The sequence below is a fragment of the Ochotona curzoniae genome, unplaced genomic scaffold (assembly GCF_017591425.1).
Source record: "Ochotona curzoniae isolate NIBS_2020 unplaced genomic scaffold, NIBS_Ocur_1.0 contig_1482, whole genome shotgun sequence".
In the NCBI taxonomy this organism is placed as follows: domain Eukaryota; kingdom Metazoa; phylum Chordata; class Mammalia; order Lagomorpha; family Ochotonidae; genus Ochotona; species Ochotona curzoniae.
The window spans coordinates 7816975-7844597 of record NW_024465100.1 but is presented as its reverse complement, the minus strand read 5'-3'; the positions used below and the strand labels follow the sequence as shown (position 1 = coordinate 7844597).

Here is a 27623-nt window from a genome sequence, read left to right as displayed (position 1 = left end):
ATATGAGCGCTCAGGAAGAGGTGGACTTGCCAGTGCAGGGCTGCTTGTTGTCTCTGAGATAAGCTGGATGACTCCCAAGTGACTGGACAGGCAAGTGAGGAGGTCCGTGGGATGCAGAGAGAGCAGACAGAGAAGGCAACAGATTCTGTGCTTGATACACTGCATTCCAGGAGTCATGGGAGTAGAGAAGCTTAGTACAAAGATATGTGTGTCTAGAAATCTGGAAAGGTTTGCAGCAAACTGTACTTACTCTACAATCCTGGGGAGCACCCACAGTTCATAGGAGAATCTTCTAAGACTGGAAGTGGTCTGCAGGTTTAATAAGGTGAGGATAACAGGTGACTTCAAACAAAAATGTGTCCTGCCACTCTCCTGGAGGGCAGAGGTTTGAGGGCCAGGCCTCAGTGGAGCTGGTTCCCTCCGGAGGTTCCATGAGATGGGCTGTTCTGTGCCTCTTCCTAGTCCCGAGTCGCTTCTAGCAACCACTAGCATCCCCTGTTTATACATGCAGTACTCCAGTCTTTGCCTCTGTAAACCATAGCCACCTTCTCTGTCCAACATCTCTTCCTTCTTTCTTCCCAAATGATCAGAGGCACAGGGTACAGTTATAGGGAAAGCCAGATAACAAAAATGCTGAATGGGGAGTCTGTATCCAAAAGGAGAGTCAGTGATTGTTACTGTCTCTGCAAATACCAAGCGCATCTAATTCTTTCAAGCAATTTTACATTTATTTTAAAGTTGAGGAAAATAGAAACTTAGATTATGTATTATAACTTGCCAGCTATCACTCTTTCTAAGAGGTAGATTCTTATCTGGAAATGAGTCTGAATCCAGTCCCTAAGTTCTACTTTGCTATAAAGTGCTATACCACTTGATAAAGTGCTAGTTAATGAAAAACATTCGTGGACCATGTATTATGCTTAAGTGTCTGTTAATCTCGACAGCATCTGTGGTGATGGTAACCTCCATGTTGCCAGTAAGACAGCTGAGACTTGGAAAGATAAAAAGATAGCTTCAGCAGTCGGCATATGACAGAGGCAGAACTTTCTTGCTAACTGCAAATCACACACTTTTTCTGATGATCAGAACCTAAGACTGCAGTGTAACATGAAGAAAGGACCACGGAGCGGGACGTGAAGATGAAGGAGGGAGGGAGGGTTAGTTCTGTGATGAGAAACACATAAAAGGAGGGGGTCCCAGCATGAGAGCATGGTCAGTCCTATCCTTCTGCAGGGGAAGCAGAGTACCCGCTCACTAGAGAGCCAAGCGGAAGTCCAGGGGAAACGGGAGTAAGAACGCTGTGAGAACTGGAGAGTGAGGAGGGAATGAGAGACAGTGACTTTGAGCAGTCTGACTTAGAAAGGACAACAAGAGAAACAAAGACAGAACAAAACCAAGGAAGAGTGAGCGCCTGTTGTCAGAGGAGGAGGTGTTGGAGATGACAGGGATCTGGAAGGAGTGGGTGTGAAAGCGAGAATTGCCTATCCTAGGACTAAACGCGCAGGACAGGAATTTGGGGAGTTTGCATTGACTGCAAGTAGGACACCCCTTTCATTAAAGGACAGGGGAAAATGGATGTAAATGAATATTTAAAGTGACTACGAGTTGGGATGGGAGCAGAAAGGTTAGTATTGTCTTTGCAAAATGTGGGGTCAAACCCTTTGCTGAGAGAGTGGGTATCCAAAGGGAAATGGGAATAATGATTATGGCGAGAACAAAATATAGAGAACCACCAAGCAACCCTGTTAGGACTGAACTGTGCAGTGCATAGCTGGCTTTATGTTTCTTCGCAACAGTAGTGATTGTTAGAATTCCCTATCACATTATGACTAAAAGTCAAGCATCTCTAAAACAATGTTCATTTTCAAAGAATGCCTCTTCTACCTGCACACGCATACCTCAGAACTTAAACAGCCTGTATAAACCGTGTCTGGTGTTCTCTTCCATAATAACTTACATTCCTCTATCATCTATATTAATCATTTTCCTACATAATGTTATTTTGGCAGTCCCTAAAACACCTAAAGAATCCATGCTTTTATTCAACACCATGTGCCAGTCCATCTCAATGTGTCTGTGCTCTGGAGATGCTAAACAAACAGGCACAGAAACAAACCGTGATTGCAGGATACAGGGCAGGAAAATCAAGGCTGAGTTTATGGAGGTCCAACCTCATCACTGTCAACAAAGCTGTAATTCTTCCTAGAAAGCTACTGTTCACGGACAGAGTGAAGTTTACGAAACTTGTTCTGAATATCCGAGTTGGAATGCTGAGGATAACGTTAAGATTAAATACAATCGCCCGTTAGAGTCAATGCTAGCTCTAAATACCCCGGGGTCTGACCAGTTGTTTCCAAGGCATATTGTGTTTATAATGAACAGAGGTGTTTTGAGCTTTGTATAAACTTCAGTGAGTTTAGCTCTGGAAGACAAAACACATGGTAGCGCCTAGGGTTGCCTTTCCTTCGCCCTCCAACTGGACAAAGCTGAAGGGAACTTGCACAGAGGACCCAGTTTAGCCCATGTACAGCGAGGGGGGAAGGGCACAGATCATTAGGAAATATTCCAGTGCTGAAGAACAACAGCAATGTGACATCAGTTTGTTCAATAGAAATATTTAAGCAGTGAGGAAATACTCCCCCCGCCCTCCCTTCTTTTTTTTTTTCTGGCAATCAGCAGATCAGATAGAAGAGTCTAGCAATACAACGAGGATGTGTAATCTGACATGATTAGACAAGGCTCTTTAGTACCAGAACATTTATAATTGAGACAAAGAAAGAGTATTAATAACACTTTCCTAACACGGCAGTTAGCCATTTTATATTTCCTTTCTTTAATCTTAGTGTTTTTAAACAAATCATGGGATTTAATAGCGTGTTTTGGCAGATTAGAGGATTTATGACCCAGATGTTTTTTGTTCTAAAAATGGATTAGGGTGTAAAGTTTGCTGGAATCCATGGAACATGTTGAGGCAAGCCGGTCATTTTATGTGCGATTAGTGCCTGCCTTCTGTCTCACAGTCCCTCCATCTGTCACGATTCACCAATGGATCTGGGTAGATTTAGCCTCATGTCACAAACAAGTCCCTTTTCTGGGCAATTTCATATTACAGATTCATTTTATGCCATTTTATGCCCCTGTTAAAAAAAAATAGGGAGAAAGATGAGATGTTAGTTTTACTTTAAATATTTGCAAAATAAATTTTTCCTATTTGATTTCTAACCTGAGGTCATTTTGGTCATTCTCATAAAATATACTAAATAAATAGAGGGTCACTGGGAAGGTTAATATGAAATGAGAAGTTCATTTGCTCTTTGGAGCTGCTACTGTATAAGAGAAATCTTTTGATAATATCTTTTTACTGACTCTGGATCATGGGGTTATACATATAAACTGGCCATCTGACCATCCCCCTGAAGAGTGTGAATTAAGTGTGACTATAGTTAACAATAGTCACAGTTTCTTGCCAAACAATTACAAGTGCTTGGTTACATTCTGTGCTTACAATTTAACCCCTGAACTAGTCCAAGTTTGTATCCATAGCAAACCTCTGCCACCTGTGGTTTTAATTCACCAGAAAAGGATTTAGGTGGAAATATTCTTTCAATTAGTTGTTAGTGATTTATTGCTTCTGTTATGGTAACAATCCTAGTAGTGCTACACACAAAGTCCAGGTTGATTGTTCTACTATTTTAAGAGATTCAGTAATCAGGTAATTATCAATACCTGTTTCCTGTGCTAACATTCAGATGCCCTATGCATGAAAAAAAATCAAAGAGGGTTCTAATTGTTACACTATAAAACAAATATTCAACTAAGAACTAACATGTATACATAAAAGTTACATTTCAAGCTAATTTCCAAATATTTAGAAACAACCATATTTCACTTAAATATTATGCTTTTGCTGCCAGTGTTTGGTAAGCAGTTCATGCCTGACTCTAAAGCATCCATTATCAATTATTCATTGCTTTATTTTAGACAAATTCTGTGGGGAAATTATTATATGGCCAATCCCAGCCATTACCCAAAAGAGAAGTGACTTTAATGGTTAAAGATTGGCTGCTGCATGCATTTGTGCAGATCATATTCTCGAATCTGTCTCATTTCCAGGTTATTTAAATGACCACGATGCTGTCACCAAGGCGATCCAAGAAGCTCGGCAGATGAAGGAGCAACTTCGGCGGGAACAGCAGGTGCTTGATGGGAAAGTGGCTGTTGTGAATAGCCTGGGTCTCAACAACTGCCGAGCAGAAAAGGTTAGTTCCTCAAATAATCTACCTTCCGGGAACACTGAATGAAATTGGATGAATGCTTTTCTTTTAATCTTCGGATCTTCTTAAGGATGACGCTTCTCTCTCTCTCTCTCTCTATTCCCTCTGTCAACACAGAAGTCCTGGTGCCTCTGAGAATCAAAACCATCTGGAAATGGGAAGACTTGTAATCCTCTGTACCCATCTCCAGACTTATTGACAATGAATATCCCTCTTTATGCCTCTAGTTTGTATGAAAATGAAATGGCACTTAAAATATCTGAGAGGGAAAGTTTCGCTTTACAGAGATGCTTAACTTGTATTTGGGGATGAGCTGGATTTGAAACTGTCGAATCTTCTTTAATCAGCATAAGCTTGGATGATACCCATGCTCATATTCTAAGTATTTAGGATGCTGAGCCTGTCATAATATGTTTCCAATATAAAAAAGCACCATGTCAAGTGTATGCTAACTGCACAACTGGAAATTCTGACTTCATCATAAAACTAAGTATGATTTTTAAAACCCTGACATTATTTATTATACCTAAGGCTGACAAAACTTGTGAATTTGAGGTGTGTTTGTTTCAAGGTGTTTTGTCTAAGCATACACTGGCTTTTATTCAGAAAAATGTTTACCATTGTCATACGATGTTCAGGACGATGATGTACTACTTTTGGTAGTACTTAGTATGTCTTGAATGGGAATTTTAAGTTACAATCCTTTGTACAATCCTATAGATAAGCAGACCAAGTCGGCAAGAGGGGGAAAAAAAAAACCATGAACAGCTTAGTAAAAACTTGAAAGTTAATCACCACTTAGGAGCCCAACAGAATTGTCCAAAATGAGCACATTGCTAATTTGGATGGCTTCTGAACGTCCCTGGGTTTATATGGGACTTGATGTTTAATCAGTCAGAAGCACAGTGCAGGTGACATGAGGGGTGGAGGTAGTGGCGATTCTGTCACAGCTGCTTTTTTATCTGTTGCCACTGTGGGTACACATTTAGGACGGAGCCACGATGTTGATTCTGTTTTGTCTCTAGAGAGGAAAGCAAAGCGTGAATTGGGATAGTCAGTGCAGTCTTAGAGCCTACGAAGTGAAACACGAGTGCATGGAGATCGGGCACAACATTTTTATAGCTAAGCACCAGAAGGGAAGGGGAACAGCAAAGTGACAGCTTTAAGAAGGAATGATAGCAAGCATAAAGGAATTTATATTCAAATATTTAAACATTCTTGAAAGGATGCTTGAACAGAAATTCCTTTTCTATGCTCCCCATGTAGAAATGAGTTTAACACTCAGCCAGATGCTAATGCAAAGTGACTCAAGCTATTCCTCGCAAGCATAGCTAAATTGCCGTTATTTGTTAAGCGCATTGAATTCAGCTGTGGATACAGCAGTTGGTTGCATTCAGCAAGCATCTGTACTCTTTTTTTTTTTTAATCCTCCAAAGCAGAGACATCTCTACCTATCTCCCCCTTCTCCTCCCCTGTGCTGGCTGGGAATTGCCAAGTGACAACCGACCAAATCCTTTTGGACAGCAAGCCTTCATCCTGAGTTCTATATACTTGCAAAACAGGCCTTGTGGTTGGATCAGGGAGCCCATGAAAAGCACTTTGATGGTATGGAAATTCATCTTCATGAAGCTCCTAGGCCCCTAAGCAGCATGCTGTTTAGCTCTGGTTACAGATCAGTCATTCACATCGGAGGGCAATAATTGTGCTGACGGCTTGTAAGGCAATGGGAGTACATAAAATAATCCTAGGCCTTGTACCATGGTGCTGTGAATTAATCTTCCCTAATACAGATCAGCTGTTGTTCTAACACATGACTTTATGCTGGCTCCACTGACTTTGCATAGTCTTTTGTATAGGTAATGGCAGTGGAACCATCTGCTTTCACTTGATTCCATTCTTGTTCATTATTTGGAGACCTTATTTCCACGTCTTGTTCCACCTTCACTTCATACTGTCTTGGAGTAGCACTTCCTAGTTGGGTTGCAGGAATGAAAGTTGCCTGTGTTGAAAGCTACTGCTTCTGTCTCCCATTTTCTCTTTAAAATTTTTTTTTCTTTAAGTAGTAACTGTCAAAACCTATTGGCCAATTAAGATGTCTGTATTCTAAAGAAGGTCATGGTTCCTACATCTCTTTACCAGGTACTGTCAGTGTAGTTGAGTCACATCTTGAAATGCAGTGTCTTATCTTCATGGGGTTGTCAGTGAGGGTATTATTAAAATGAAGCAGTTCCATTGTTATGCTAGAATGGCTAAGTAAACACTCACCACTGAATGATCGGTATTAGCTCTCTCCTTTTATTGTTAGTAACATGTTGGGAAGAAACAGGTCATTGCAGTTCTGGAGCAGGTAGTAATGTAGTTTGGGATTTGCTTTCTGTGTTGAACTAGCTGGGGTGTCATTTCTACCACATGAGCCATCCATCTGTGCATAAATCACAGGAATGAGGTAATGTCATATTTGTATATTTTAATGCATCTTTATTCAACATTAGCTCCTGCTATGTACTTGACATTGTGCTGTGTCCTGGAATTAGCTACAACCGTTTCAGAAAATCTGGCCTGTGCCTCTTAATGTCCTATGGTTTGGATCAAATTACTTTGAGTTGGGAAGTTTTTAAGTGTGTGAGCCTCCGTGTGGATGTTGAATAAGGACCCTGTACAACTCAGCTTTCCACATCAGTTCTGCACTTGACAATGTAGAAAGAGTCACAAGGTATGATAAACTCATCTTATACGTTACATTTTCATCATGGTTTTATTCATTTCAGTTCCAAAAGGAGGACATTTTTCTCTCTAAAGTGAATACCCAATTCCATAAACCCAGATATTATGTAAAATGTTGAAGAGTGGGGAAGGATGAAAACATAAAGAGGTGGGAAGGTAGAAGAAAAAAGAAAAGGGGAGAGGACAATTAATTAGTTCACCCTGGTGCTTTTCTCAGTCTGGAAGAACTGGGATACAAAGTCGGGATCCGAAGACCTAGAATCCCGTGGCAGAGATGTCGGGTACAGAAACCTTATGCACATTAGCTTTGCATCACAGGCTGCTAACGTGGCTGTCCCAACTAGACGGTCTGAATTCAGAAAAGCTGTAATTGGACGGTGCAAACAATTAGAGGTGTGAAGACAGAGACAAATGTTTTTTTCCCGTGACGCGTACCAAGAAACACATCATGAAAGTCATTTTTTTTTTTTTTACTGAAACACATTTTAATTGAAGACTTCTAAGAGATTTTTCAGTTCTTTACTTTTCTTGGAAGTGTTTCAACATACCCAAGAACTGTGTGTGTCAGGTTTCTTGGAAACCCTGGGACACAGTGTTATTTATAATTGTCATCTCTGGTTAATTATAGACAGTATATTCAAATAACATTATCTTTTGCCACTTGGCTATATTACAGATAATATCAGAATACTAGTCGTAGTGTTAAGGGTAAAAAAGTAAGTTTCCCAGGTAGGGAGCCACAAAGAGCAGATTCTCACACAGCTACTGTAGACCACCACCCACTCTGCCTCATTAACACGCAGATGACACAACGTTAACCACATAATCAACTGCATATTAGGTTCTGGACCTCATGTGGGAAAGTAGCCGGATCAAACAGGAAATCGCAAAAATCTCTCTTTGTTGTTGTTGTTTAGGTCCCACCAGGCAGGCGTCATATAATAGAGACAGGGCATGTTCGCCTGACATGTGAAACAGTCCAGAAGGCCCCCGTCCAAAAGCACTTAGCCCAGGAAGCCTAGGCCGACGTTGCCATGTTAGGGATGTGTTTCTCTACACACATCGCGATATGGAGTTAGTGTCACTCGGACAAGCAGTGATTAATGCGTGTAAGGCAATGACTTGGCTCAGCTCTGTGACGCCAGAGTTGACACTGGGATTCTCCTGATCCTGCCCTCTGGGTTCCACGGTGGTTGCTGCAGCCACGTCTTTGAAATTCACATGCAGGCAGACAGAAGAGCTCTGGAAAGAGGAGGAGAGTTTTAGCTCAGTTCAGTCTTCATCCACTTGGGGATGTGTCATCCCCCCCCGTTAACTGGATCACGGGCTTGTCTAGGCAAAAAGTAGATGACTAGACAGAGCAATGGGGATTACCTTAGCATTGGAGACCTGACCAGCTCCCTGAAACCAGGGGATGTCTTCAGATCAAAGGCCATATGAACAGGGAAGAAAATAAAGACCAGGATGGTTGCTGAATCAGAAAAAGTTCATAGTAATCGCAGCTGTATTTTTTAAAAAAAAAAAATTGGAAAGTCAGATACACAGAGAGGAGGAAAGACAGAGAGGAAGATCTTCCATTCATTGATTGACTTCCAAAGTGGCTGCATCAGTCAGAGCTGTGCTGATCCAAAACCAGGAGCCTCTTCCAGGTCTCCCTCATGGGTGCAGGATCCCAAGGCCGTCTTTGACTGCTTCCCCAGGCCACAAGCAGGGAGCTGGAAGGGAAGCGGAGCTGCCGGGATTAGAACCAGCGCCCATATGGGATCCCGGAGTGTGCACCGTGAGGACTTTAGCCACCAGGCTACTGTGCTGGAACCCCACAGCTGCATTTTAAAGATGACATCAAAGCTCTCACAATTCTGACTTGTTTGTTTTATGGTCTTCTTTCTTTTTAACTTAAAAAGATTCCCACAATACCTTTTTGTAGGTGCAGTCATCCTTCCCCTTTCCCGCCTTCTCCCCCCTCCCACCATCTCATCCCAGATTGTCACTGTATTATAGTCGCTTAGTGTAAGTTTAACAATCTGACATTTACATGTGTCATCATAGAGTAAGTACAGACCAGACAAAGGCAGCAAACCTAGCATTGTGTTTTCGGGGTGTATCTAAACGTTTCATTGCGAGTCCTACTTTTATTTTAAAGTACAGATGCATATTGGGTTGTATCTTTACTTCCTGGTATACTGATCCTCCCAGTACAGTTTGTGTGTGTGTGTTTAGATAGTACTTTATGCATTAGAGTCTTAAATTGGAGAGAACGAAAGACAAGTGTCCTTTTGGGATTGGCTTATATCACTAAGCAGAATGGTTTACACTTGGGAAAATATTGCAAAACCAGCAAGATTCCATTCCTCTTTATGGCTGACCAGTATTGCATTGAGTAGATAATACCACAATTTGTCCATTCCCTTGTTGATGGGCATCTGGGTAATTTACTCCATCTTTCTAATTGTTAAGTGTGCTGCTATAAATATAATGTGGTAGGTCATTCTTTTGAATGTAGACTTCTTTGGATTTATTCCCAGAAGTGGGACGGCAGAGTGGTATGGTAGATGAATCCTCAGTGTCTGAGCATGTTCCGTACTAACTTCCAAAGTGGTTGTGCTAGTGTCGATTCCCGCCAACAGTGGGTCACGGTACCTTTTCCCCACATCCTCACCCACAATTGTTGTTTGCTGATTTCAGTACGTAGGCCATTCCCATTGGAGTTAAGTGGAATGTCACTGTAGTTTTAATTTGCATTTCCCTCAATAGCAAAGGATCTTGAGCTTTTTTTTTTTTATGTGGTTATTAGCCTTTCCAATTTCATCTTTTGAGAAATATCTGTTCCTGTCATTTGTGCGGTTTTTTTTTTTACAGAGTTGCTTGTTTTCCTAGTGTTGAGTTTTTGGAGCTCTTGATAGATCTTGGATATTATTAGTTCCCTGTCTGTGGTACAGAGTGCTAGGATTTCCTCCCATTCTGCTGCTTGCCTTCTCGCATTACTGACTGCTGCCCTCACTGTACAGCAGCTTCTTAGTGCGAAGCTGACATTGTCTTCAACTGCCCATGCTTTTGGCGTCTTGTAAGAAGTCTGTGCCTCGCAGGGTGTTCCCAATGGTTTCCGCTTGTAGTGTGATGGTGTCTGGACATAGCCTTACATCCTTGAGCCATTTTTAAAAAGGAGATTTTAGTTAAGGTGAAAAGTATGAGGGTTCTTCCTCTAAGACCTCTGCCTTTGTTTTATGACTGTACTCACCTGTCCCCCTGGCTCTGGTGTTGCTGCTGCCTGTCCAGGGCCTCTGGCCTGGTCTGTGGTTCATGGAGGAGTAAATGAGGCACACGTGGAATGACAGCCTCTGATGACAGGGCAAGTCTTTGCTGTGTATTCACTCGCGTGCTCTGCACATATTAAGACTGACTTCTCTGTTGCTTTCCTTATTGTAAAACAGATGTCACAAAAATAAGCATGGAAATGCATGCAACTGTTTCTTAAGGTAGAGAACTGATTCACCAAACATGGGTTGCCTACAGTGTACCTGGCATATCAACTCTTTCTTAGAGACAAAATTATTTATATCCGTAATTAATAGCTGGAAGAACATCTTTTATTTCCTTCCAAGGTTCAGTAAAAAATCCCAAGCAAATTTCTAGAGAGTTCCTGAAAATGGGTGAACAGAATACATATTTTAAGTAATCACTCAGTGGTGTCAGCTGTTTCTCTTGTTGGTGGCGTCTGTTGTGTTCTTCAGCCTCATCCCGACGCGGCTCACTGGGAAACAGGTGAATTCTGTTCCTGTCTGCCACTAGGGAACTTCAGCTCACTGTCCTCTTTTCCACCACTGTCAATTCTTCCCCCCCTTTAACAGAGTGCCAAACATGGGATGACAGTGACCAATGTTGACTTAATGTGGATGTTTAATAATGAAAAAAAAAATGTGTCATTCCCAGCGTTAGTTACAAATGGCAGCCAGTGCATCGGATGGCAGCCCTGTAATAATTTTACATCCATCATTCTTCGCCGATGCTCCACTGGCTCTCTGATGGATGGGGCAAGCATTATTAACTCTTGAGAAGCTGACACAGTGCAGTTAGTGTGTCGAACACATGCTCCCTCCCTGAGATGAGGGAAAAAGGCCTGTGTGGAATTCTGAAGCACAGGATTGGCTTCCCCCCCTACCCCCCCAAGAAAAAGTCAGTCTGAAGGAATCTGAAGGAAGGCGCACACACGCCTGTCCATTCAGGGAGTAGCTTCAAAGAATGATTTCTGGATGGAGTTTGTAAATATTGTCTTTAGCTGAAATCAATAAGAGATGTCAAACTAGAAGTAGGTATTCCAGTGCTTAGAGGGATACTTCACAGAAGAGGTGGGTGTGTTGGGTAATTCCTCTCCGAGTCTGGTAGAACACTGCAGCACTGCAAGAGCTCTGCGTGTGCGTGTGCGCATGTGTGTGGGGAGGGGGCCTGTTGAAAAAGGGTTTCTAAGTCTTCTAAGTCTTTTGGCTAGAATTTGCTTCAGCACAAAGTAAAATAACACTAGTGATTAATATTTTCCCTATAAAACTGAATGTATTATGTTTTTGTCTACCTTTTACATATGATTATTTGACGGCCTTAATGAACAGGATATACCAAGTCTGAAATGTATCTGCCTTATTGCTGGACACTCTGCACTGTGGATGTGACACGGCTCGGGAGCCGCTTTCGAGATAACTGGCTATTAGAAAAATCTAGACCAGCATTTTTATGTGCGAGCTGGCATTTGATCCTTTGGTTTTCTTCCCTTTTGTTTTTCATTCATAAAAACCTCCTCCTTAATTCTGAGTGTCTTAGCTAGGGAACCCTTCTTATGGGACAGGAGGGGAGAAGAAAACCCCTTGGTGAATATTATCAGCACGAAGCAGCCAGTTTTCAAAGACCATGACAAAAAGGCAAATAGGTATTATGTCATCACCCATCCATCACTCTGTATGTCAGCCTTTCTCTGATTCCCGTCGACGCTCTCGACAGGCTGATGTGAGTTAAAGGGGCTGTTTGTTTCTAGAAATTGAGTATGGGCTGTCTATAGCCTTTTGTTCCAGATGGTTTTCTTCTCTGTCTTTTCATTTCTTTCTCTTTCTTTCTCTTCTTTTTGGGGGTATTTAATTGAAATACATGCCGAGTCTGCAGGCTGCAAAGATCAGCGCTGTTTTCGTCCAGCAGTGGTAACTATGCATTAAACATTTTGATTTGTTTGAGCTCGAAGTTTAGTCCTTTTTTGCCATTTGCTTCATGGAGTTTGTGTATATTTACAGCCTCTGCATTTAATGGCCACATGCCTTATTTTCACAGATGGCCAGTGGAAGACTTTTTCTTTCTCTTAGTATAGCCCGCTTTCAGTTTTGCTACATTTGTCACAGTGCCACTACTTGCAGCTAGCAAGTGCCCACGCTTGGTGGGGAGCAATTATGGTGTGAGTTTTTAAGGAGCTTTTTAAAGGGTTTTTTTTTTTCAGTAAACTTTTTATGGTTTAATTTTCAAGCCTAGAAAAGCTGTGCATGTTTTCAAACAGAGAGTCTTGTGTTCTTCCCATCATTCTGGTAGGGGAGTCAGTGCAGGATGGTCCAATAAAACGAGACTCACAGGCCATGCCACGGTGGGCCCTCAGACAGCCGTCGGCCTGTGTCGTACCTGACACTGTCGCCTCATATCAATGTCTGAGTACATGTTCAAAGTAGTATTCCAAAAAGACAAAGGAAGTTTGAAGGTCCTCCATGAAGCAAGTGGTATTTCCATAGCATAACAATGATAGCAATTAAAAAAAAAATAGAACAGTCAATAATATGAAAAAACAGTAAATGCCATGATGATGGCATTTGTAGTTGTACATCTGTATGCACACATTTTTAAATGATCTGTAAGGGCAGTAAGACTCGCTTCTCTAACTGCAACAAAATTGTCATTTTCTTTCTTAAACCTGGGGCCTCTAAAAATGGATCCCCCCCTTCCCTTCTCTGTCTTCAAGATCAAGTGAGCACCCTCTCTATGAAGATACTATAATAAAAAAGAGGTAGGTTTTCAGTTAGGCTGTTTTATTTAGTGGATGTGCCACAGTCCCAGCTGCCATTTGTTACAAACTATTTTATCAATATGGATTAAAAACTGGAAGGCACTTTTTTGTCACTGTGGTGTTTAGAAAGATTTACTTATTTCACAGAGTTAGAGCGATCTTTGATCTGTTGGTTTACTCCAAATGGCTGCAATGGCCAGGCTGGACCAGGTTGACACCAAGGGCCTCAATGAGGTCTCCCCTAAAGACAGGAGTGGCCTAGGTACTTGGACCATCTTCTGCTTTCCCACTTTAATGGGGAGCTGGATTGAAAGTGGACAGCTGGGACAGAAACGGATCCTCTTATGGGATGCTAGATCTTAAGCTGTGGCTTTACCCACTGTTCCATGATGCTGACCCCTGGAAGAGATTGTGTCTCACTAAATCTTTCCAATCATCATTTTTCTTCTCTTTTATGAATGAGGAAGTCATGCTATGACTATGAGTGGTAGCAGTAATAATGAGTGTTGATTGTATTTTTGTGCCCTGCAATTTTTAGGGCATTTACATCACATCCAGTCACAGTCTTTAGTGTAGTTACAATAGTATTATCTTAGAAAAAGCAAGCAACATCCAAGTCTTTTGGCTAGAAATTGGCAAAAGCATTCAAATCAGCAACCCAGTGCCTGCTGGGTTAGCTTATGCTCCAACCATGGTCATGCATATTCATTACACACTTTTGAGACTATCATGCAAGTCTCAACAAGGAACCATCACCTCCACAATCTGTACTTGAGTTTTCCAGTTCTTTACTTTTCCTATATCTCATCTCTTCCTCCTCTTTCTGTCTTCTTCATGCACCCACCCCTTCACCAGAAAATAAGCCAGGCAAACAAATACTATATTCAGTCTTACTTTGCTTCTCCTAGCAGCTCTGAGGAAAGATGTGGTGTAGTCTCAACTGTTTATTCCAATGAGTTTCTAAAATATCTATTCTAATCTATTTCTCTCTTTTCACCTAAACCAACCATAGGTAATTGAAAAGTGAACTGTACCCTTAATGTGCTTCTTTCTGTTTGTCAAGGCGCACGATTACTGAAGGGAACCATGACTCTGAAATAGCCCAATTCTGTTTACATATCAGAAGTTACTACTGGCTACTGAGGCAACATTTGTAAGAATACTGACAATTTTACAGCTTTTATGCCATGAAAAGGAAGAGCTGAAGAAAAAAATCCTATATATTTCTGCAGCTCAGTAGCTGAGTTACCTATTGTTTATAGAACAATTATTGCTGGACAGCATTCAGCTTTATGTTTATGTTTGGACAGCCCTCCCACGCTCCAAACACCCTGGGTAGGCTATGAATTCTGTTGTTTTGCTTTGTTGGCCTCCTGTTTTTCTCACATTAGCCCTTTCTGGAGTGACTAAATGTGCACAGTGTGTGTATCCGCCTGGTGTGAAGCAACACAGAGATTTTTTTGGACACTGGTTGAGTCCTGGCTGTATTTGCAGATATCTGACATAGCCGGTGTCTTTTAGTCTTCTTTCACTTTTCTGCCTCCCATCCTGCCATGTCTGTTTGCCATAGCGCATCCACAACATCTAAGGACCAGTATTGCATGGTGCAAGTGTTCCTATGTGCTTTCTTTGTGCGTTGTTTGTGTCCTACCCATTCTGTTGAGTGGCTTTTTTGTTCATTATACACCCAGGCTGTGGCAACTTCCCTCCATGGCAATGCTTATTTCAAAGACTAAATGAGCAATGTTGGATTTGAACTTAAAATTGTGTTTTTTCTCAAAGTACCTGGATCTGTTAAGTATGATTATTACTGAACAATCGCCTTCTCAACAAAATATATCTGAATAACTGTCATTTGGGGGTTTCCATAATATGAAATATCTCCCTTTAATTTAAGGAAATGATTAGGGCATTGTGTAGTTTAAATGGAGTAGCTTTCTTAAAACTTTTCAAATACCAACTTTTGAGGAAATTGCCATTCATAGTTTGAGAAAATATGCAGTTTTATTACATTCGCCAGAATATTTTGTTAGATGTGGTCCAGTTAAATATAACAGAGAATCATAGAATTGTAGGTCTGAAAGAAGATGAAATGAACCTTTAAGTTGTTATTCCACATGGAATCTCTCCGTAGTACTTCAGATACCTTCAGATGTGCTGGACAGTCACGCAGCCAGTACTTAGAGGCCTGCAGAAGTCAGGCTGCTGACATTCTCAGCCCACTCACTGGAGAGCAGCTCTAAGTTAAGAAAAAAAAAAGCAAAACAAAACCTCTTTCTCTTGGTGGTTTATTAACTTTTACTAACAACTTCTGACCTGTGTAAACTTGTATCTCTTGATAATAGATGGCCAGGTTTTCTTTTCTGACTCACAAGTGACAAGTCTTGATTTAAATTTGAAAAGACCAAATACTGTTGCTTTCTTCTTACTCCATTTGAGTGTGGGTGATTTCTCCGTCCTGACAGCAGTGCTGTTAGTAGAAGGGTGAGCCCAACAGGAGTTACATCTCAGCACTTATCACTGAGCTTCCTGCTCTGCGCTCCAGGTCCTAAAAATAAAAAGGAGGTAAGCATCCTAAGTATAATAATATATTGTTTTCCTTAGTGATAACATGGGTGCCTTTTATTATGTCATCTACCAAATAATCTCAACTGTTGCTAACTACTCTTTGTAGCAGTCAGTTCTGTCTTTTCTGGAACATGTATTTACTGATTGTTGCTCAACCGATGAAAAGCAAATTATTTTCATAAACTTGTGAGTTCTTTCACTTTAAAGTCAGTTATGTAAGTAAGTGTCATTAATAGGGATTTCTGTCTCATGCACAAGTCATTTACTAACTTGGACCAAGACTGGTGAACCTAAACAGTCCGTGGGTTTTCTAAACCATTCTATCTCCATCCTCTACTTAGCAAAGAAGTGTGATCTGTCCTTGGTTCACTTTGATCCGATGGCCTGATAAAATGTTAACTGAAGCTAAACTTTGAAGGGGTTTAGTTTCAAAGGACTTTTGTGAGGTTGGCCATAAAATTTCAGAATAGGAAAACTGGACTGTGGAACAAAATAATGGGCTCTAATTCATAGAGGAATCCCAGGATGTACAAAGGAAAAGCTAAGGATTGGGTCTGTGTGATTTTGTAGTCAGAGCTCACACTGTAGACCTTCGCAAACATATCTCTAGAACCATCTGATCAGAAAAGCAATGGATCAGCTGGCCCTTGAGCTTGCTATGTTCTGGCACTCTGTCGATTCTGTAAGCATGCGAAAGCACACATTCAAACCTGACTATGGTAGCATTTGGGAGATAGTTTTCTACTTGCTGTTTTTGTTGGATTTGCGGGTAAGGTATGTGTGTGTGGCCGTGGCACCTCTTCTCCCACTCATTTCTTAGATTACTTCTGGAAAACGGTGATAGCAGTCATAATAGCACAACCGCAGGCTTCTGCGGGTAAACATATGCAGCTTTACCTCATCTTTTATTTCAGTAGATGGAAAAAAAAATCCATCTGATAAATTGTTATGACATTATAACTAATCTTTCATCTTCCCCGGTGGTCTCTGAGGTTCACAGAATTAGAGGGTTAAAACTGTTTTTGTTGCTTTCTTCTTCCCATGTGTCATTAGTATAGCAGGAGATCATTAAAAAAAAAAAGGTACGGTCAGAAGGGGTTTAACTGAATCAACATTTGCCGGTCACACTCTGTTCTGTCATTTCATGCATGTGCTTTCTATGCGTGTCATAGCTTGGTGAGCTTTATTTCAGGGTGTGCATTAGGATAGCTGATCCACGGACCTTGTAGGGAGCAGAGCTCTTCACTGTCATGCATGCCAGTTTCAGGAAGAAATAGACCCCTTGGAGTCATGCACTTGTCCACGTAGGGTTAGGTGACTAAGGCAACACCCACCTTCTCACCAGTACTATTTGAACTTCTGTCTTCACTGCTGTGTGAAATATCAACATGAGATGGTGATTATTTGAGCTTTTTCAAACAGTTTTCCAGATTTTTGTTGTATGATAAAATCATAATATAGGAAAAATTTAATCTGTGTATTCTGAAACTGTCAGTGATTATGGCTGAGTATAAAGTGGGACTTTTCAAAAATTAAATACGTTACAGTAGATGACAGACAAGAAGAAACTCAGCAAGTTTTAAAGGTGATAAAATTATATTTTTTAATGCATGTCTGTCGCTAGCCTTGCCATAGTTGATCATGAGTTAATAGGGAATTTAATATTCAAATTGAACTAGTCATATAATACCTATATGTTAGGAGGAAGTTTTTCTTTAAAGTTTTCTCCACTGAGTTCTAGTAATATCAAAACTGTATCTTAATAATTTCAAACTAATGAGACTGTCATACATTTAAATCCCATGTAACAAATTAGGATCCTGGGAATCCAGGAGGGGTAAGTGATTTGTCTAAAGTAATATGGACAAAATAAATGGCAGAGTCAGGTTAAAATAGCAATGTTCCCGATGCCAAAACTCATTATTTTCTAATCTTATGTATATACTCTTCCCTTTAATCCCTGAGGAATTTGCCTTTGAGAGTGGTTTTGGCCTACTAAGTAAGGATCTATAGAAACCACTTGTAATCAACTAAGCCCCCCCCCCCCCGTGTCTTTAGATACTTCCATTCGGCCCTTATTAATTTCCACCACAGGTTGGTGTCATGTACAAACAATATTCAGGCCGTTATCCATTATGCAAATCATGGGGCAAGCCACAAAGCCCCAAGACAAGCTGACTGAGTCTGTAGGTGAATATTAATGAATTAATAATGGATCTTTATCAGCTGCCCTTAAAAATGACCCATTTGGACCCAAGAAAGGATGTTGCCTGCCACCCTTGTCCTTCAACAGATGCATCTTGGTTGAGGTCAGCACAGACTCAGAAGACTTTCTGCTCAAAAGCAGACTTAGCCTGGTCTTTCCCGCTGGTCTTGGAAAAGCAACCAAGCTGCGTAACGCCTGCTTACCCAGGATGCATCTGAAAGGAATTCTGGTGGCTGGTATGTTGCAGATTGTCCTTGCTGAGAGGAAGCCTCCAGGTCATTTTGTTGGCCCTTAAAACCAGATCCCCAGCCGGCCTCTTGGACTACCTTGTGCTAATTCATCTCCTTTCACCATCTAGTTTAAGATGACTCAGAGCAGCTGGGAACTTTGGCAAGCATTTCTACAGACGGGTTTCTTTCCGATTTTTCCCCTCTTTCTATTATAGAGAAGGCAGGGGAAAGAAGGCCAGTGAATGTCATTTGTTTGAGGTCAAAAGTTGCATAGCAGTAATAGCAGCAACGTGTAAGCCATTATACTGAATTTGTGTCCTAAAGCAGCAAAAATTCCAGGACCTGTGGGGAGGTAGGTAGTTCGTTCTTTTTTTTTTCTGTACAAAACTCTGACAAATGCAATTTTTGTCAGCCACTTGAAACTAAGATATTTAAGGATGGTAAAAATTATCACCAGTGCCCAAAAACATTTGTTTCTATTTTCAAAATCCTATTTTTGTGGAGTTTCCCATTTTCAACATCTTACCATATCTCCCCTTCCTACAGTCGCCTTTATTTAGAAAACTAATTGTAAGAATTTGGTAATTAAGATATTGGAAATGGAAATATGGAACTCGTAATTTGTACATGTGACAGGTTCTCCTCTGCACTGAGACAAGAAAGGAGTCTTCCTAGTGGACCAGCATTAGCAGTTTATAACATCTGGTGGAGTCCGTACAATTCTATACAATAGTCATTGAATTTAAATCCAACTAATATATTGAACTAATATCACCAAAATAAAATTATTTATCTTAAATATCTTTCTACCACTTCATGTAAGAACTCTATGCAAACTCCATACAGGAGTAATATTTTAATGGAGAATTGTATGGCAATGTTTTCCCTTGGGGAGGAGGGGGGAGAGGGGAGGCGGGGAGAGAGGGGAGGCGGGGAGAGAGGGGAGGCGGGGAGAGAGGGGAGGGGAGGCGGGGAGGCGGGGAGAGAGGGGAGGCGGGAGAGAGGGAGGCGGGGAGAGAGGGGAGGCGGGGAGAGAGGGGAGGCGGGGAGAGAGGGAGGCGGGGAGAGAGGGAGGCGGGGAGAGAGGGAGGCGGGAGAGAGGGGAGGCGGGGAGAGAGGGGGCGGGGAGAGAGGGGAGGCGGGGAGAGAGGGGAGGCGGGGAGAGAGGGGAGGCGGGGAGAGAGGGGAGGCGGGGAGAGAGGGGAGGCGGGGAGAGAGGAAATCTTCCATCCAATGATTCACTTCCCAAGTGAGTGCAAACGGCTGATGCTATGCCGATCCGAAGCCAGGATCCAGGAACTTGTTCCAGTATCCCACACGGGTGCAGAGTCCCAGAGCCTTGGGCCATGCTCAACTGCTTTCCCAGGCACAAGCACGGACTGGATGGGAAGCGGAGCTGCCGGGATTAGAACCGGCACCCATATGGGATCCTGGCGTTCAAGGCAAGGACTTTAGCCGCTAGGCCACGCCGCCGGGCCTAGGAAGGCCTCTTTCTATCAGCCTTTCCTAGTCTGAGAATCCAACAGGTGAAAACTGTTCCAGGCTGGAGCCTAGGAGATGTGGGGGCGGGGCAGACCAGACCCTAGTCTCCAGTGCCCTGGGCAGCCATCATTCCGGACTCTTGGTAATAGGAAAGGGGGCGACAAAGTCGTTCTGACTACTTCCTGCTGAAGGGGGTTGTAGTCCCTAATTGTGGTCCGGGAGAGGGCTTAGTGGGCACCAGAACATAGGGGTGGCGCAGCAGTTAGTTGAGAGTGACCCGTGAGGCTTCTTGGATTTTTTCTTTGGCAAACCTTAGAAAACAAGGGGCAATTGTAGGGTTAGTATAGGCATGAGCCAAGTTAGTAGGGGGGATTCCCAGATGTTAAAACCTGAGTCCTTGCCCACATTTTGCCAACTATTGAGTCGATCCCTTATTGACTGGAGATTTTTTATCCCAGCTTCTATACCAGATTCGTTAATATAATAACAACACTGTTCCTGTAGCAAGACACAGGTTCCCCCTTTGCTTGCAGTCAGCAGGTCCAGGGCTCGTCGATTCTGGAGTGCCACTTCACCCAGCGAGGTGATTTGTCGCTGTAAGGATGCCAGGGACCGGGCTGAGTCTTCTATAGCCTGGTTGAGGTCTGCTTGGACCTTGTTGACCTCGATGATGGAGTGACCTAGGGCTCCTGCACTGAGGCCTACCGCCAACAGGGAGGTGGCAATAGACATTCCTGCCAAAGTTGGAATGAAGACTGCCAGTTTGGTTTTTTCAGGATCCTGGGAGTTTGAAATTTCCTGTTCAGTTTCTGACCAAGAAAGCAGTGTTAGTTGGGGCACCTGCTAGAAAATTCATCACAGTTGACTGAAATAAAAGAAAATGACATGAAAGAAGAATTGGTGCTGGAGGCAAGACAATTACATTCAGCCATGCAGGGGCTGGCCAGCAGAATGGAGATCCCGGACACCTTGCGATGTTTCTCTGCATGGGATGGTGATATGAGGTTTCCCAGTGCACACAGCTGTTTGGAATAATAACATTTGTTAAGAGGTGGGCTAGACATGTGCCCTTGACAGTGGCATGGGTTCCAATACACTAATGAGGCAAATCCAGCTGAAATGAAGAGGAAGGGTTTAGCTGTTGTCCAGAAGAGTGAGAGGAGTGAGGTAGTCGGGAGAGTTGGTGGGTCAAGGAAGTGGCAGACAGTTTATCCTTGGTGCAAGCACTAAAATGTTTGAGGTGAGAAATATGATACCAGGAAGTGTGAACAAGGAGTTTGGCAGCCACAGGCATGGTCAGGGTCACGAAGTGAGGTCTGGTCCACTGAGGTTGGAGTGAGCGTGGGTGGAGGGTCTTGAGGAGGGACCAGGTCACCAGGCTAGAGAAGAGAGGCATTGGGGTCTGATGGTGTGGTAGCAGCCGGGTCTATAAGATAGCAGTCAACGTGGTCTCAGAGAAGCTTTTGTGGGTGAGCACATGGGTGAAATCGATCTGCCAATCCTCATCTGGTTGATGTCCTTGCAGCTGGTGAGTAGGCAACCTGAGCTTAAGGGCTCCTTGAGGAGAAACATTAGGAGAAACAATGTGGAAAACATTAGGCAGGAGGAGTTAGTGAATGAGGCATTAGTGATGGGCATCCCTTTGGTGGTAAGGGATTCCCTCTCCTGCCAGATGGCAGAATGGGGAGGCAACTGGCCTCTAGGATGGACTCAGGAATGAGTACCACATAGGCTGCATGGTGCAACCATGCAGGTTGGACACCGAGCTACCATCCACTGAAGAGTGAGGTCAGGAGACTGTAGAGGCCGGTGCCGCAAGCCTTCCCTAGGTAAGTGAGAATCGAGGACCGGCTGGCAAGAGTGAGAGATTGGAAGTTGAGGAAAGTGTTAAGGGGAGAGGAACTGGGAGAAGACGGTCGGTGAAGTTCTCAGGAAAGACTCGTAGTTACATCTCATTGGTGCATAACCGGAACAGCGCACAAATTCCGCAAGCTGTGGGAAAGGGGTAGCAGGAAGCAGTGCCAGGGTCCAGGTTGGGATGTTGGAATCACTCACATTTTTCCTTTTTGTTACATATTGGGGAGGAATGGCAGGTTCCTAGCCCTGCAAAAGAAACTGGTTAATGGTTTGGTTAGAAGAAATTTATACTTTTGAGTGGATGACACAGGAATGGAGGGAGGGGTTACTTATCAAAATGGTGGCTCGATTTCCTCCTGAAGCTCACTGGAATATGTAGTCTCTGAGGGTTGGTCTTGAGGAGCTTCTTTGGGGTGCCTCTATGGTGACACACGGATCATCATGGCAGGTGTTGATCTCTGCAGACTCCACATTCTGGCCATTCTTGGATGGAGAGTCCATTTGACTTAGGCAGAGAACTGGGAACACTTTTACTCAGCCCCAATATCCCAGCTTTATGTTGTATGGAATTAGTAGGGAAGCTTAGGCAGGAACATGCATGACAGCTGGTTAAGATTATCTAGTGAGACCTTGAGAAACAAAACAGGATGTATAGTCTGGCCTGCTTCTAATCTTGTATTCTTTCCCTCCCTCTGCTCATGGGGACTCTGGCTGCTAGCAGGAGCTAAGTCAGGGCCTATGGTAAGGCCAGGGCTCCAGTAGACAGTGGCCTTCAAGGCTAGCCTTTACAGTGCTAGCTAGTAAAAACTGTTTCTAAGGTCTTACACACATGAACTCTGGAGTTTCAGGTAAGGTCAGGACCATCCATCTCTTCACATGGAGTACTGGAAGAGACATCTTAAAGGAAGTGTAAAACTGTGGAGACATCCCATTGACTCCCATTACCTGGCTGGACAGAGAGGAGAGCCGGCCTGAAAGAGAGGCTGCTACAGAACAGATGGTGTCTCTGGACAGAATATACAGCTTTACCTGTGATGTCACTGACCCCAGGCCATCCCTCCATAGCGACGGATGCTTTGGGAGATGGGCAGAGTGAAGGGCTTTCTAGCTTGTGGCCCACCATGGTTCTGACCCAGGAATACTTTGACCCCCAGGGCAGTCCCATTTCTAGTGGCCTGGCTCTTGGCAGAGCTAACAAGACTCTTTGAAAGCCACTTCTATCACTGCAGCTGGTTGCCCAATATTCTGGCTTCCCATATCACAAGCAGGTGCTACTTGAGGGTTAACTAGCCTTACTGGGTCTCCTAAAGAACAGGTTACTGTATAAAGCCGCATTAATGAGCCTCCTGATGCCTAGCTCACTACTCTTCCTCTGGGTCCCGGTTATAATGGGCCACAGAGGCAACCACGGGATGTCAGCCAAAGGGATGCTCAATTCTATCCCTGAATGCCTTAATGGACTGGTCTAGGAATTAGTAGTTACAGGCATAGTCCTGATAGTTTTAGGGTAATGCCTACGAGAAGATAATTAGGCTGCTTGGTCTGACAAGTTAGCCATCCCTTTAAAGGGTCTGGAAATCAAACTGCAGCCTGAGTCTCTCAGTGTCAGAGAGAGAGAGAGAGAGAGAGAGGGAGGGAGATATGAAGAAAGTAGTTGGAAACACCAGATTAATTACCATTGTCAAGTAAAAACTCTCAAATAGAAGTTCTAGAAAGTATTTGCCAAGGGTCTGATGTCCACTACAAATTTGAAACAAGCACAGGTTTATAATTAGCTTAAATTGTACATTAGAAAAAGCAATAATATCAGTGATAAATATTTAGAAAAATGCTATAGGCAATTTTAAGGACAACGATAAATTACATTGCACATAAACCATACAAGATGTATTCCTCTCAAAGCTTCAGCACTTCCCATTCCTTCTGCGACATGCTTTAACCTGGAAATACTCTGTAAAACAATCGGTAAGAGCACGTGGGTTTACCTCATGGCTTGGAATAACTTAGCAGTGAATTAGAGCAACTGGATTATTTTGATATACAAATGTTAAATTAAGTTACAGAACAACTTAGCAACTTATAGTTTTGTTTTGTTTTTTATAGACATTAATTAGCTTATCTTTTATCCCACCCATCTTAGATAAGGGGTGGGGGTGGGGGTGACAAAAGGAAAAAAAGAGTTAAAAGCAGTTGCTGCAGCAGCAGCAGGGAATCAGGCATTATTGGGATTAAGTCAGAAGAACCCAAGAGGGAGAGCAGGTTAGGCCGAGGGTGAGGATGGAGAAAGGCAAGATGGCAGACAGGGCCCTGCCACATGAAGGAAAGCAAGATGGTGGACAGGGTCCCATCAGGTGGAGGAGAAAGGCAAGATGGTGGATGGGATCCTACCACGTGGAGGAGGGGGAGGGGAGCTGGGAAGATGGCGTCAGAGCAGCAAGTGCAGAGAGGGGGCTTGGAAACATGGTACCTGCGCAGGAAGTGAAGGATCCGAAGGAGGACGGTTCTGAGTGGGGGAGGGCGAGTTGGGGAAAATGTGAGGTAAAGGTCAGAGAGGTCCTTGGGCAAGGACAGGGACCTTCTGTGCAGCAAGGATGTCCACACAGAGGGAAGAAGGAGGAACAAAGAGAATGATGGGGTTAGGTGGAACAAGGTGGGGCAGGATATGGGAGTAGACAGAATAAGGGAGTGGTGGGAACATAGCAGAGAAACAGAAGGTGAAGCAAAAGTGACACTGGAATCCAGTGGCTACTCAGGAAGTGAAGGAGTCCGGCAACATGACAGAAGGACTGGGAGCGTAGAAGAGGTGACCAAAGAGGAGGTGACCTTGGGGAACATGGCACAGGGACTGGAGGAGTAACGTACAAGGTGGATGGGCCAAAGGCTCAGAGAGGGGCGAAAGTGCAGGTAAAGAGGCTGGCAGAGAAGGAGATGGGGAAGAAGTGGGGGCTGGGTGGAGTCCTAAAAGTTCTGGCGGCTCAGAAAAGGTATGGTTAGGTGAAAAGTCTAAGAGATCCTTGGGAGAGTGGGAGGGCTTAGCCTTGGCCAGGAGAATCTGAGTCGTGGAACAGGAGGAACATAGGGAAGGGCAGGAACGGAGTTTCCAAAAAGCTTCCACATAACGAACTTCAGACCATCTACCCTCGCGACGACAGAAATTACCCAATTCCGTGAGGATCTGAAAATCAAACGTGCCTTCCGCTGGCCATTTGGAGCCTTTTCCAACACGTACTGTGGCCAGGCCACGGTTGAAAAATGGACAAGGCATTTTCTGTGTAAGTCCTGGCCCAGACACATGGTTTTAAAATTGGCCAATGAACACCTTAAGGGGGTTTGGGGGCCATGGGCTCAGGACATTTTGTTGCCCATTCTGTCCTGATAAAGTATCTCACGGCTAATCTAAACACAAAGAAGGCGTCCCCGCTTTGAAATTCAGACTAGAGGGGAACCTGGTTCCCAGTTAAGGAGGGCCAGTCAGTAGGGGGCGCATCTCACGCCCCTCTGAGGGCCCTGGATTGGTGGGAGCCGGTCAATGACCAGGGCGTCCCCCCTCTCGCTGAGGGCTCAGGACAGGTAGACCATGTGTACACGGTTTGGGGGGTCTGCAGGAGGTTGGGGAATACTTTTCAGGACAGGAGGAGCAGGGCGGAGGGGCTTACCTCACATCTGTCCTTCGCAGCCTGCAAAGGCCTTGGGGCTGGCGGTTTAGAGGTGGAGAGAGGAAGGGGGGGAGCTCAACCAGTTTTAGGGAGCCCACGCATCCCTTCCCGGGTTTCCGGCACCAAATGTTAGATGATGGCCACTGACCGCCCGCCCTCTGGTGGAATAATATCGGCAAGTTGTTCAGAGTTGAGATGGAAGCTTTAGTGGAAAATCCGCTCCTGGGCCCCCTTTGCGCAGAGGGGAAGGAAGAGGGAAGCGAAAAGGGCGTCTGAGATACGTGTGGAGGAGTTTTATACTCCTCTAGTTTCGTGGGGGGGCAAAGGGGCTGTCTATGCCCCAACTATGCAAGGAATGTCCATTCAGGTGTGCCATTGGTCACCTGGAATCTCACCAGGTAGGTGACGTAACTGGCTCCTGTGGCCCCTCCTCCTGTTCCAGGCTGGAGCCTAGGAGATGTTGGGGCAGGGCAGACCAGACCCTAGTCTCCAGTGCCCTGGGCAGCCATCACTTACCATACTCACTTGTGTTATCTCGCACTGGCATCCCCTTGGAACAGTAACTCCACTTGGGGGTAACTAACTGAATCATTTCACACCTGTGCTTCCCTGGTATACGGTTAAGGGAGACTTACTGGATAAACTGACACTGGGTTTGCCGGTCATCACTTGCTAATTCTTGTCTATTGGGAGGATGGCTCAGGTCCTTGTAGGTCGACTGCGAACCTTGGAAGTCACCTACCACTTCATCTTCTTTTCACTCCAGTTGCTTTTGCTTTGTCGTCTTCTTCCTGAAAGTCTTAGCTTCCTACTGGAAAATTCCCTAGAAAAAAAGGTAATGTTAGTGCCTTGTGTACCACTAAATCTTAAGAAACTGGTCCAAGCCGAGGACATGGCCAGGAGAGAAAAGAATAAAGTCTTCATTGGTCCAGAGGCTGTCGGATCATGTTCGTGTAATCTCCCTTGCTTTCTTTTCTCCCAGTGGACCCATCCTGTGTGTGCACAGCTCCATTCACCGTGAGGAAGGTCTGTCCAGCCAGGGTCCTTGGTGTTCTCGAACTCAGCTCACTCCACAGTGTGTTTCAGGCAAAGCCGTAGAGAGCACTCACTGCAGCTGTGTAACCTTCCACACACAACAGAGTCAGGCTCTACATCTTAACGTGTATAACTTAGTGCAGTTTTAACGCTATCAGATTCCACAGAATTGAAGCTACTATAAATGATTGTCTGTTTCATTTTGCTGCCACATTTTATATGGGTTGGCAAGTTAACAGCGTTTCTATAGTAAATCATGTGCAGACTTGGATGAATGGAGCACAGGAGTCCCAAGGCCACTAAGAAAAATTTTAATGCAGTTTATACAATTGTGGTATTGTCAGAGATTTTCAATAAAATATGTACTGTAGTAAGACTTTCAATACCCTATTAGTTCCTGGTGGGAAGACTAATTAGTCCCTTTTACCTGTGCGACAATGATCTTAAATGGTGGATTGTTTTCTGGGAACACTGTATCATATAAACAGCACTCCCATGGTTTGGTTCACTAGCACAGTTCGTGACTGTGTTCCTCAGAAAAGGAGGTGAGTTCTTAGAGTGTCTGCTCAGGTTTCTTTATAAAATCCAGTATCATGTCATCCTCAGAGCAGTGGTGGTGAATTCAATGGGAAGTTGTCCATCTTTCAATGCATACTTTTTTCCCTCTAGAACCACCCACTTTGTAAATTTGGAAGCATTTAAAGATCAAGCATTATCTTTGGCTTGAACACAATTTGGTTTGTAATGCCTTGTTCTGCACAGATGCAAATCATGCACTGCATGCTTTTAAATGACTCAGTGTCTTTGCAGATCTAATTTTGGTATATTTGTATCTCAAATAATTCGCCAACTCAATATTTTGGCTTAGCAATCCAAATCAAATTGTGGTCCAAGTAGCAGGCACTCACGTTGGATATACAGAGACTTGACAAGCAATTAGCAATGAATATGTAAACATCTTCATTACCCTTGCATGAGGAATGCAGATGGTATTTGGGGAGAGAGCGACCAGAGGGCACTACTGTGAGTTGTTTCTGTCATCTGGTCACCTGACTATTGGAAGTCTTTCCTCTGGGCCTCATGCCACTCCTATACTTCTACTGTCTGGCTAAAAATAAAGCGGCTTTTCCAAATGCAAAACAGGTTGTTGCTGATGCATTTTATGACTTGGGAAGTTAATCTCCCAGGATCCCAACATATGTCCTCAGGACATACCAGGCCCAAGTGCCAAGACTTTATAAGGGTTTATAAAAATCAGAGTTCCTTCTAAGTCCCAAAGGTTGTTTCCTTTAGTGACCATGGTGTCATTTGCTGATCACGCAATGGTGACTAAATCAACATCCTAGCCCCTTCATAAGTTAATGTATCACTATAATATTGTATTGTATTAGAAAAATATACCTGACTAATCCTAGCTTTGTAATGACTTCTCTTTATAAATTTCTTCTTTTAAGGAAAAAACAACACTGGAGAGTCTGACTCAGCAATTGGCAGTTAAACAGAATGAAGAAGGAAAATTCAGCCATGCAATGATGGATTTCAACATGAGTGGAGATTCTGATG

At 43.4% G+C, this 27623-nt stretch overlaps 1 protein-coding gene and 1 long non-coding RNA gene across 4 annotated transcripts in view; one reads left to right on the top strand and one right to left on the bottom strand.

Annotated features, from left to right (window-relative positions):
- SOX5 (SRY-box transcription factor 5) overlaps positions 1-27623 on the top strand; it is a 386873-nt gene that overhangs the window by 349305 nt on the left and 9945 nt on the right. For 2 of the 3 annotated variants that reach the window (XM_040967762.1, XM_040967768.1), the window contains 2 exons: positions 4114-4259; positions 27515-27623. In XM_040967762.1, coding sequence (XP_040823696.1) covers positions 4114-4259; positions 27515-27623 — 255 coding nt within the window. The remainder of the gene's footprint in view (positions 1-4113; positions 4260-27514) is intronic. The other variant, XM_040967777.1, reaches the window with a different exon arrangement.
- LOC121147909 lies at positions 1943-27600 on the bottom strand. Its single transcript, XR_005882482.1, has 4 exons — positions 25661-27600; positions 15439-15574; positions 15237-15239; positions 1943-1952 (listed from the first exon to the last, which is right to left on the bottom strand). It is a non-coding gene; the product is annotated as an uncharacterized LOC121147909 (long non-coding RNA).